General features: G+C 36.8%; 2 protein-coding genes across 3 annotated transcripts; one reads left to right on the top strand and one right to left on the bottom strand.

Moving 5' to 3' along the window:
• Window positions 1–5763: 5763 nt before the first annotated feature.
• On the top strand, window positions 5764–8805 carry LOC131158137 (mitochondrial carrier protein CoAc2). Of its 2 annotated transcripts, none has more exons than XM_058112775.1 (7): window positions 5764–6066; window positions 7137–7222; window positions 7322–7529; window positions 7742–7868; window positions 7970–8154; window positions 8238–8360; window positions 8450–8805. In XM_058112775.1, exons 1-7 carry the CDS (start codon window positions 5899–5901, stop codon window positions 8585–8587), a joined length of 1035 nt encoding a protein of 344 aa, XP_057968758.1. In that variant the 5' UTR covers window positions 5764–5898; the 3' UTR covers window positions 8588–8805. The 2 variants fall into 2 exon arrangements, with proteins under 2 accessions (XP_057968758.1, XP_057968759.1); XM_058112776.1 differs by having other exon boundaries at window positions 5785–6066; window positions 8027–8154.
• An 868-nt stretch (window positions 8806–9673) lies between these two features.
• LOC131158409 (pentatricopeptide repeat-containing protein At2g15690, mitochondrial-like) lies at window positions 9674–11679 on the bottom strand. Its single transcript, XM_058113258.1, has one exon. The coding sequence runs from the start codon at window positions 11395–11397 to the stop codon at window positions 9859–9861; it is 1539 nt and encodes a 512-aa protein (XP_057969241.1). The 5' UTR covers window positions 11398–11679; the 3' UTR covers window positions 9674–9858.
• Between the last annotated feature and the right edge of the window lie 647 nt (window positions 11680–12326).

Genomic DNA, 12326 nt, shown 5'->3' with positions numbered 1-12326 from the left:
CTTACAGGGTACTTCTTGGCGAAGTCAGTGAGTATGTCGCGTTTCTTGAGTAATTGATCGCCAAAGTTATCACTAGATGGGAAAGTTGCAAGTGAATTTTTGGCATGTTTTTGCGGTAGACTATTCAGTTGTGAGTGGATGTCCACTGGTGCACTATTCTAATGATGGAGGATCTAGGCTTGGTGTTTTGTCCGGACAGTACCTCTTTCTTTATTCACTAAGAAAGGAGGGTGCAAGTTGGGTGATCCTGTGGCAAACAAAGGGGTGATCGAGGACATGACTTTTTGTTGATAATGTCATGGGGCAGCGTACTCAAGTAAAGGAAGAGAAATAGAAATGCCAGAAAACTGCGACAGCAGCAATCATGTTATTCAGGTGGTGTTGGGGACTTAGAGCAGAAATGCGGGGAGTTCTAACTCAGCTTAACAATATCACGGATTAAATGGGCTTGTGATGCAGGTGGAGCAATAAACTCAGGGTAGAGATGGCATTGGTCATATTGCAGGGAGTTTCAGCTCGAGAGATTCGTAGAATCACGGTAAGCTTATGTGCACTATCAGACCACCACTCATGTGTGTGAGGTGGTGAGGCTTCCATTATTGAAGACTGTGATAAGATGTAGTGGAGTAATATGTTTGTTGTGTATAAATGACATGTTATTGGCTGGAAAAGCTTTAACTGAGGCTTTAATCAGTTGGAAACTTTGTTGAAAGGTTTTGACATGAATGTGTTGGGTACGGCCAAGATGGGTCTTGGTTTGTTGCTTCACAAGGACAAAGTTGCAAGGAGATTGGTATTATCTCATGGTGGCTTTGTGGACGGAACCGTAGGGAGACTTTGTTTGTCGTCTCGAGGGGGTTCTGTGGAGAATCATTGTAAAATGTGTACCACTCAGTACCTAAGGATGGGTTGTGATGTCCAGGATATGTCAAAGGTCCTCCATGATTGTGTAAATGGGGTGTTTCTGCAGGCAACAATGTAGATCGTCAGTTGTGAGATTTGTTGAAGACTATGCAGGGGGATTTGGTAATATAAGGCTTGCAGTAGTGTTTGTTTACTGTTGTTGGAAGGCTTTGTTGGAAGCCTAGGGTGAAGTCTATGGGTGATGAATCTACAACTGCATCGAGGTTGATGGTAGAAGCTCAAGCTGCCATTGGTAAGTTTAAGCAGTATTTCTTGGACTTGGTATTTGTCTCCAAGTGTTAGAAGGGAGACATAACCCAACCGGGTGTTTTTAAGTTCAAAGTGAAGCAGTTCATGTTTTTGAGATTCTCCTAAGGGACGTATAATCGCCAAGGTGGAGATTGTTATTTGTGGCTCTTATACTTCTATTTTGATAAGCAAAGAAGAAAGGAGGAAAAATATGAAGGGGCACCACAACAAGACTCATTGACGAGAGCCTGGTATTCGTCGATGAGGGAACAACAGAGGTTCGTCAACGAAGGATTTGAAACTTGTCGACGAATAATTGTCGAGAATAGGAAATTTCAAACTTCTGCCATCATTGATGAGACCTATGTATTCATCAATGAAGGTTGTTCTTGAGCGCGTTGACAAAGTCCTATGTTTGTCAACAAGAGGTGCTTGGGCTGCGGCAGTTTTTTTGAATTTTGAAGTTTTGGACGTTGAGTGGTTGGGCAAACAGGAGGAAACCTTCGAGGAAACTCTATATATGTCATTTGGGCGTATTTTGAGAGAGAGTGTGATCATTAGAGAAGTGTATTGTGTACATTTGATTTTCTTAGTGAAATTTATGTGTCATTGCTTCCGTGGATGTAGGCTTTGCCGAACCACGTAAATCTTTGTGTTGTTGTTCTTATTGGTTGTGTTATTTATTTCTTGTTATTTATTCTGCTGTGTAGTTTCATTATACAATCCATTTCACAACAAAATTTATACTATAAATTATATAACCCCAAATTCATAATGGAGCTTAAATGGTCAAACATATTCAAATACTTTTGAAGCTCATTCCCTTGTTAAAAATTATTAAGTTTAATTTTATCATAAAATTGCCAAAGTAAAGTATATTGAAAATTTAAAACGTTTGGCTAAGAATTTATTGCATAAGCTGCATAATTAAGGGGGAGCAGCAATTTTAAAAATTCATCCAATATGCATTTTATTGTAATATTCTTATGTTAATTACTTTATCATTTCATTTACATTGGATGTTGTGTATGAGCTGAATGCTAATATCCATCCCTCACTTAAAGCTCAAATGTATTTGATGGATAATTTATTTGGACTAAATGCCACTATCCATCGCTTGTAAAATGAATTATTATTTAATGGATAGTCTGTATTAGTTGTTGTTAAATCTATGGAAATGCATGCTTGTACTGAATGTTACCTGCATGACTGATGTAGTGATGTGAATTGCATGCTAGTAGTAGATATAGGTTCTCGCATGCTTAAGCTAAACGTCATCTGCATGATGCAGATTATTTTAAATTGATTGCTTGAATCTATCAGGGTTTAGGTATATGGTAAAATGAGAAAATATTCAATTTATAGACGGCATGCTGCCGAAATTTTGTGAGATTTTTCCCAAAACAAAACCATGTACTAAAATGACTTGATGTGATGCATGCCAAAATGTTTTTGAAAGGATGAGTGAATGATAAATGAATATTATTTTTCATCTTTAGTTGTAAAAGCATGCAAAATAATTTAATAAGATGGTACATGTTGAATTCTATATACTATGTGCTAAATTGATAAACATGTACAAATCAAAAATCTTTTAAATTCTCCTAGGATGCCCTTCATCATATTCACATCTTATTGTCCTAGGATAACTTAGTTCGTGGACACCATTTGGTTCATATTTTTGGATTATGTACTATCACTCGGGACCTAAATGGTAAAGTATCATCCTTATAATCAAACGTCACATGTTTTGATGATGGTCCATAAACTAGGACAATTGCATGACTTAGGGGGAGTTCTCATTTTGCACACACTTATTATGTATATTGAGTTATGCCATCTTTTTATTGAACCCCTATTGCATAATCTTGTGTATAGTCTTGATTGGCTATCGTGTATTTAATTGAAATGCATTATGTAATGCTATGTGCTGAATGACTAATATTTGCTGCATGCTGAAAACCTTTGAAAGGATGAATATATGATAAGTGCGTGTAAATGTACATCATCCTTGAGCTTAATTGTAAGTATGTGTGCATGCAATAATACATGGGAGCTTAAGCCCGTCCTTGACTGCTACAATTAAGCACTGAACATGTTATAATTAGAAAGATGCAACCATATTGATCTCAAGGTGTCCTACAATTTAACTGCAAGATCATATGACAAAACCTAAGACACCTGTGGCTAAGCAACATATTTTTTAATCAAGATATTCAATAAAGGCATTATATTTAAACACATAAGCCACAAAATGTTTAATACAGATCTAAGCTAAAAGTTCGGGTGAGCACACAAGATAGAGATTTAAATTTAAAAGCCCCCCCCCCCCTTTTCAATTCTAAATACGTGCTTAGATTCCCTTAGCTGCTTATATTGGTACAAATTGTGAAAAATTCATTATAGTAGTTTAAGAAAACATAAAAAAATTCTACTGGTTATAGATCAAGCATGTTAATCAACCAGCAGGATCTTTTTTTATAGAACACTCATGCTTTAGAAAATTAACACTGAGTCATGCAAGGTGTTCATCCATACCATAAACAATCCATATCAAAAATTGATTTAGTAGGTGTAGGATATGATGTTCATGGTACACCAAAAAATCTTAGGACTCAAAAAGTAGGAACAATTGAGGATGTGAGTACATGGTACAGGGGATCCATATCAAAGATTGATTTAGTAGGTGCAGGATATGTTGTTCATGGTACACCGAAAAATCTTTGGACTCAAAAAGTAGGAACAAGTGAGGATGTGAGTCCATGGGGCAGGTGCTTTCAACTAGTAGAATTTTTTTTTTTATGTTCACTTATATTGCTGTAATGAATTTTTCACAATTTGTACAAGTATAAGCAGCTAAGGGAATCTAAGCCTATATTTAGAATTGAAAGGGGGAGCTTTTAAATTTAAATCTCTATCTTGTGTGCTCACCCAAACTTTTAGCTTAGATCTACATTAAACATTCTGTGGCTCGTGTGTTTAAATATAATACCTTTATTGAATATCTTGATTGAAAAATAAGTTGCTTAGCTAAAGGTGTCTTAAGTTTTGCCATTTGATCTTACATTTAAATTGTAGGATACCTTGAGATCAATATGGTTGCATCTTTCTGATTATAACATGTTCTATGCTTAATTGGATAAAGCCTTTTGGCCACTACGTCAATGGGTGTGAATTTATAGCAATGAAATTGGAAAGTTATTTATTATTTAAAATTTAAAATTACTAAATTACTGGATCTCTTTGTTTGAAACTATTCAATCTATATCGTATTCTCAAAGTTCTTATGAAACGAGCTTTATGTTTGTTGGATGAATTTGGTAAAGCAACTCTTAGGTTAATCTTTCTTACATTATTCAACTCCTATTTTTTAGACAGTTGAAATTGGATTTTCATTTTGTAGTTACTATGCAATTAAATAATATTCTCATTTTTTATTTCAAATGACATTGATTTTCTAGGTGAGCCATAAATCATTCTATTCAATTTGATGACCCTCCAAAGGTTTGACTATAAATTCAAAGTGTTAAATCTAATGATTTGTTGGTCTATAGTTATGTGAAACTCATCCAAACAAATATCAAAACCATTATCATGATAAGTCAATACATTTTTTTTTCTTCTTTTTCTACTCCTTATCCAAATTAAGGTAAAAGTTCATTTTAGCAAAAAATGAGCATTTTAGCAAAAAATGAGGCTATCTCTAATATTATAATTTATCCTTTATTTTTTATAGGTACCCATTCTTGGAATTGTTGGGGTCGAAAAATCCTTGTTGAGAGTGTCATTGGTAGAATCAAAGCAAATAAAGATAGAAGAAGCAACAATGAGGAATTGAATTTAAAAGGCAAACTTTATAAGTTCCACTTAATTTTTCATTTTCTTCCCATCACATTACATTGTACAAACAAATACGAGCCGACTGTTTAAATACTTTACATAGACATTTTATGTACAAAAGGAAAAAAAATACTTTACAATTCTAGAAAATTTTTGACTACTTATGAACTCAAAATATTTTTTTTTTACCTTTTATTAATTGAATATTAATAATTTAATTATATTTTATATACAAGTTGTCTACTTATTTATTCAGATCAATATTCATACATATTTCTTACCTTTATTATATACATTTTTTAAAAAATAAATTTATTACTAATTATTCTGCTGCATAGCACGTGCATCTTAACTAGTAATATTTATTTTTATAAATTATTTAATTCTTTTTTCATAACTTCTATAAGCTTAAATATAAAATATTTTGCTAATCAAATATAACGGTACATAAAATATAAAAAAAAGAAGTAAAAAACCTGTTAGAATTAGAAGGCTTCATATTGTTGCCTAATAATCTTTTTACAAATAATCTTAACTAATTACAGAAAATAAATTTTTTTTAAAAAAAAGGGAAAAAAGAACTCCCATCCAAAGGGCCCACGTGGCAACCAAGCAGGTGGCTTCAATTAATTATTTTATTTAGATTATCCACTACTAATTGGACGGTCGTGATTGCAAGCTTAGAGTATGGCCCCACAATTTTAAAAAATAGCGAAAAAATCAAAATGAAAAACGAAACAACTTTTCAAAAAAATAAAATAAAATAAAAAGAAAATCTTATTTTCGCTGAATCGCAGGGAGGGGAGAGGAATATTATTCCGACTTGTCGGCTGCCCGAACCCCAAAGCATGTAAAATCAAAGCCACCTCTCTCTCTCTCTCTCTCTCTCTTCTCTGTGAATCTTCAATGGAGAAGAAGCGAGATGGGAGGGAGGTGGCCCAGGTGGGTGTGTTCTTGGATGGGATCATAGACGCCATGCCTGTGTTTGCGAAGGAGTTGGTTGCTGGGGGAGTTGCTGGTGGATTGGCTAAGACGGCAGTAGCACCCCTTGAGCGTGTCAAGATTTTATTTCAGGTTTGTGTAATTTTGATCTCGCTACTTTGATGTTTTACTGATTTATATGTTTCGGGTGTTTGCTTTCTTTAATGGGCTTCTTGTTATTCCTCTGATTATGACTGAATTTAGCTGATCGTGAATTTTAATTGTGTTGATTCAGAAAGTGTGTGGGAATGATGGGCTTCTGTGTAATAATTATATGGAATTTTGGGTTTCTGCTGATAATTCGCTGATGGGTTTGTTGTATTCTGCTGATTATGACTGAATTTAACTGATAGGGTGAATTTTTTAAGCTGCATTAATTCAGAAAGTGGGTAGGAATGAAAGGCTTCTTTTAAAAATTATTTGAAAATTTGTGGTTGTTTGTTGGGTTTGGGGAAGGAACTTCCTTGGTAATATTCTTGAATCTCAGTTAGAGATAAAATTTCACTCATCTTTTCACCATTGGTGTTGATTCCCTCTCAAATCCAACTATGGAAGTCGGCTCTTTGGTTCGATTTGTTGGTGCAGAGTAGGAGGTAAATAATTGCCTGTTACTGCATTAGTCTGCAGAATATGATAACTTTTGGATTGATGAGCCAATATTTTGTTTTTTCCTTTCCTAGCTAACTTATTTCTTGATCGATTCTTTACCTGTTTTCTGATTTCTATTACTCACACAACCTGCAATCCATAATCTGCAACAATCATAGAATCTTATTTGATCCTAGACCAACTAGAAGAGACGGACTCTGGCCCGGCATTAGATATGCTTCACATAGATTTAGGAAATGATGCTGCCTTATGAGGGCGAAGTACTGCAAGGTTGAACCAAAGGATGCTTCCCTGGGACTCTCGCTTATCTGTGCATTGTCCAAGACCCCTCTTGAAATCAATAATGCTGAAGCATTAGCAGTGGTTGCTTAGGTTCATGCATATACACATACATAAATATGCAAACATACCTACACTTGCACCCAGTTATTTATTTTGTATATTCTGAATTTTGTAATTTTTTCTGCTCTCTTCTATTGTAAGAGATTGTACCTGAACTATCAGGCATGTTGAAGGTGAAAATGAACTTTGTAACATTATTCTATATTTTGTAGACCAGAAAATCAGAATTTCAGAGTGTGGGGTTGGTTGGATCCTTTAAAAAGATAGCTAAGACAGAAGGGGTACTGGGCTTTTACAGGTGAGGGTTTATCTGCTTAGATACTATATTTGTTTTGTTCATGTTGTTTTGCCTTGTTAGCCTCAATTATTTACTTAATGTTTTGAGAATTATCTGCAGAGGGAATGGAGCTAGTGTTGCTCGAATTGTTCCTTATGCAGCACTACATTATATGGCTTATGAGCAATACCGCCGATGGATTATACATGGTTTTCCTGGCATTGGGAGAGGTCCTGTACTAGATCTTGTGGCAGGATCATTTGCTGGAGGAACGGCTGTGCTCTTTACTTATCCTCTAGATTTAGTTAGGACTAAATTAGCTTATCAAGTAAATAAAATAATACTTTCTTTCTGCCTCTCTTAATTTTCTGCACCTTACCAAACCCCTTTGAGCAGCTGCCCATGCTAAAATGGAATGGGGATAGGCAAAGGATTGGGTTCCTTTTTTGTAAACTTTTGCCCATCATTGTGCTTTAAGTGTCATAGTTTATCTTTATTCTTATCCGAATAATGTGAGTAAAATTACATTTGATGGTGCAGGTTGTTGGATCATCAAAATTGAACATTAAAGGGCTGCTTCATGCTGAGCAATTTTACAAGGGAATTCTTGATTGTTTTTCAAAGACTTACAAAGAAGCCGGAATGAGAGGTCTCTATCGTGGTGTTGGTATGTTCGTGTTTTTTGGAACTGATTTCTTCGAGTAATGTTGCAGTCATTTAGGTTCATCGTTTTATAGACCCTACAGAATCACACAATACTTTTGTCAGCTCCATCACTCTATGGAATATTCCCATATTCTGGTTTGAAGTTTTATTTCTATGAAGAGATGAAAATCCACGTTCCAGACGAACACAAGAAAAATATCATGGTGAAACTGGCATGCGGATCGGTTGCAGGTTTACTGGGTCAGACCTTCACTTACCCTCTTGATGTAGTTAGGCGGCAAATGCAGGTAATTTAGCGAAAGCTCACAGAAATGAAACTTATGAGGCCAAAAGAATTGAAGTACTGAATTGTATAAAACCATCATGATAGGTAGGACGACTCTCAGCATCTAGCAGTGGAGACATAAAAGGAACAATGGAAACGCTTGTTATGATTGCTCGAAAGCAAGGATGGAAGCAATTATTTTCAGGGCTGAGCATCAACTACCTGAAGGTGGGGGCAAATCTCTCGTTTACTTTAGTGGGGACTATTTCTACCATCTCTTTCAGGGCTAAATAAGTGCTGGCTTTTTGTATTATCAGGTCGTACCATCGGTGGCAATTGGGTTTACAGTTTATGATGTTATGAAATCATGCCTGAGAGTTCCATCACGAGATGACAATGTGATCGAAGTACTAACCAACAAAAGAAATAGCCAATCATCATCCCTGCACTCTTAACAAATTTGACCTGGCTATAGGTTTTATTGTATCTTGCAGGTCATTTGATTTGTATATTATATTCTTTCAAGAATGTCATTACAAATATGGGTAATGTCTCCCATTCAATAGATCAGATCACTAATTAGTTGCACTTGCTGATTTAGCAAGGCATAAAATCCTGATATAGCAGAGGCCATTAGTTATTTGTCTTCGTTTAATGGTAACTGCACCTTTTTTCACCCCTTTAGTAAATTCCTTCCCAATTTCAGGCATGAGAGAGAGAGAGAGAGAGAGAGAGAGAGAGAGAGAGAGAGAGAGAGAGAGAGAGTCTCTAAATAGCTTCAAAATTAGATTTATTTTTATTTAATCTTTTTAGCATAGTGGATCAAGGTCCATGTAGCGTAACCCAAGGTATGGGAATAATGATTTAGTAGTTATGTTTAGATGTATATTTTAGGATTTTCTAGAAACCTTCTGCAATGAAGAGTATTTTTTATGACCGCTTTCCAAAACTTTTGTTCAACTGCTAAGTGACAAATGGCTATTAACCCTTGAGGCATTTCTCATGTACAATAAACTTGAAAATACAGTGAGTAGACCTTCCCAGATACATGGAGCAGGTTTCTACTAACTTGATTGAGTAACAAAACAAGTAACAAATCGAAATAAAAGATCCATCCCGTATATCAAAACATTTCGGAATAAAGAATTTATCTTTTGTTTTTTAGTTTTAAGTCCAATATTTTGAATTGATACATTAAATATAGATAGATCCCATCTGGTAAATTATCTCTCTTTTTTCTTGTCAATCAACTAATCTTTTTATCCTTTCTTTTGAGCTCCTTAATGACTAAATAATTGAATCTCTTAGAACTATCTAATTTCTGTCTTGTTTTTTCACTACAATATTTTTCAGAAATTTCCTTCAATTTTTCCCGAACCTCAATTTATTTTATGGGTAGAATGTGAAATTTTTCGAAATATCAAAGGTGAAGTCATAGGTTTTCATTCATTCTATGTTTCTATAGTGCTTCACTAGGAAATCTTTCTTTGTGCATCATGCAACGTATCCCATTACAACAAAGCAAAATAAACTTAAAATGAAGATAATTTTGGAAATTGATGGATAAATTTGAGTAAAAGAATAATGTACAATCAAGAAACCTCAATCCTCAACAGACGTGCATCCCTCATTTTCCTTGATTAGCCGATAAATATTAGCTGCATTTGGGAAGGAAACACAGAATACCAAGTGTGGGAACTGCAAATATCAAATGTTGATTACACCTTCACCAGTAATCCCCACAAGAGCATTTCCCTTCCTTGAAGTGATGAAACCGCTTGTTATCCCTCACAATCAGCTCCCTCCCAACAATCTTGGACATGAGTTTTATTGCATTGTGGCAGTCACCGCAGATTCTAAGGTTCTTGATGATCCTCAGAGTTGTCCTCGCTGGAGTACTGATCAGGCCATATGCAATTGCTAGACGTTCACTGTGATAGAGCAAAGCCTGCTCCTTTGCCTCCTCATCGATGTCGTGAAGCACATATCTCGTGTCTGGTACATAACCTTTAAGCTGCCCATTCATGCCGTCCACTTTCTCATGTGCCTCTGCCCTGTAAGCACTCCTGCACCGATATTCGGTGATCCTGTTCTTCCCGTCAAGCATGTTAACCGCAGAATGCTTCTTCCGTGGTGGGGCGGGGATTTTATCTTCAGTAGCTTTTGAAGGGTCCAAAGCAACCATCAACTCCTCTGCTCGGTCTTCGAGATCAATGTCTCCATGTATTCGTGCAAAATTCATTAAAACCTCCCAAATTTCAGCAGTGGGTTCCATTGGCATCCTCTCAATGTACTCTTCAGCTTCACTTAAATGACCAGATTTGCCAAGCACATCTATGACTCCCAAGTAATGCTCAATCCCCGGAACAATTCCGTACTTATTCTTCATCAATTGGAAGTATGAAAAAACTTCTTCTACAGCTCTAGCACAAGCACACGCGGAAAAAACAGCCACAAAAGTCTGCTCATTAGGCCGCAATCCCGACTTTGTCATCTTCTCAAGCATCAGCAACCCATCATCCCCCCGCCCATTTGCTACATATCCATTTATCATCAAATGCCATGAACTCATATTTCGGTCACGCATTTGATCAAACACTCGGCGTGCATCTCTCACACTCCCACACCTGCCATACATTTCGATCAATTTATTGTTCAATTCGAGATCACCGCTGAATATGGAATCTTTCAAGAAATCATGAACCATTTTCCCCACTTCAAGCGACTTCGAATCCCCGCACGAACTCAGGAGGGCACAAAATACATCATAATTGGCGCGAGCGCCTCGGCCCATGTAATCAACAGCTTCTCTAATCTTACCCTCGTTGCACAAACTCAGTAAATCAACATCCGAAGGGGCTACATTGAGGCCTCCCCGCAGTGGGTACGCCTCATTTTGATTGAAAGAATGAATATTGGAGTTTTTGGGTTTAGGAAAATCCAAGCTTCGGTCTTTGCGGGGGCGATACGTGTCGTTCTCCGAGCGACCCCGATTTTTGGTGCTTTCGCGTTGAGCGGAGCCACCGGAACGGCGGAAAACCCTAGAGTTGTTGGAGGCAGTGGCTGTGGTCGTGGTTTGGTGGGTTCGGGGATGGGTGTTTGAGGATGCGGAGGTGCAGAGAGATTTGGAAGGAGCGGGAGAAGGAGATGGGATTTTGAGGGTTAGAGAGCGGGTGGGTTTGAGAGGGCTAGAGGGAATTCGAGCCTTGAATTGAGAATGAGCTGTGGAGTTCCCTGTGTAAGGAATCGAGATGAAGGACGCCATTGCTGTTCTCCTGGACCCAGAGAGACGGGCCGGTGGTAGAAGAAGATGCCGATGGCCGAGGAGGTTAAGATAGGAAAGTAACTCTTGAACGGCGTCGTTTAGTGCTCATATACAGTTCATTTAGACCCAAGTAGGCTGAAGGTCACTGAAGCATTGCATAAATGTTATAAAGTTTTAATTAGGCTAGTAAACTCTACCAAGTGTTGCAATGCCTCTTATTCCTTTCAAGAAAATGCCCCAGTGCATGGAAAGTTGTTTTTGTAAATGTGGCAGCTTGGGTTCCACCTGGGCAGATGCCACTCAGTTTTCCTCCTAAAAAAAAAAATGCACATGTGAACACATGACTCCTCCATGAAAGGGATCTAGTGCTAGATAAGTTAGGATTCCTAAATCTTGTCAAAGAAGACAAGGGATAGTAGTTGTGTTCGGCTAAGGGAGATCACTTTGTTTGTGCTGTTAGGGATATTTCATTGTTCATTTTTTGACACTTTAAAATGATATGTGGGATTTGAGTAGAAAGTAGGGGTTTGCTATATAGTTGTGGTTTTTCTTTGTGTTTGTTATGATCTCTCGTGTTATGTCCTTTTGTGTATATATAAGATTTGCCTTAAATGTTTGCACCAAGGAAGATTTGCCTTAGAGGTGAAGGGGAAGAGCATGTCAACCTTGAATTAGGGATTCTTAATGTCAACCTCTTGAAACTTAGGGTACCTAACCCTATCCTTATTTCCTAAATCAAACTCAATATGCAACTCACTTAATGGAGACTATCTGAATTCTTTCCTCAAGCATAGACCCTCCTTTATTTGTGCACCAATATGCTCTCAAGAATTGTCATTAATGCCTCTCCCAATAGAGAGATCCCAGGATGGGGGTATCCCATCAAACCCATCATTTGTAAACTTATGTTCATTATACTTAAAGTCATA

This window comes from Malania oleifera, chromosome 6 (genome assembly GCF_029873635.1).
Source record: "Malania oleifera isolate guangnan ecotype guangnan chromosome 6, ASM2987363v1, whole genome shotgun sequence".
In the NCBI taxonomy this organism is placed as follows: domain Eukaryota; kingdom Viridiplantae; phylum Streptophyta; class Magnoliopsida; order Santalales; family Ximeniaceae; genus Malania; species Malania oleifera.
This window is presented reverse-complemented; position numbering and strand designations above follow the sequence as displayed.

Coding starts and splice junctions, on each gene's coding strand:
- LOC131158137 (XM_058112775.1), top strand. CDS start 5,899: ATGGAGAAGAAGCGAGATGGGAGGGAGGTGGCCCAGGTGGGTGTGTTC. Junction 6,067..7,136: donor GTGTCAAGATTTTATTTCAG/GTTTGTGTAATT, acceptor TATATTTTGTAG/ACCAGAAAATCAGAATTTCA. Junction 7,530..7,741: donor GGACTAAATTAGCTTATCAA/GTAAATAAAATA, acceptor TTGATGGTGCAG/GTTGTTGGATCATCAAAATT.
- LOC131158409 (XM_058113258.1), bottom strand. CDS start 11,397: ATGGCGTCCTTCATCTCGATTCCTTACACAGGGAACTCCACAGCTCAT.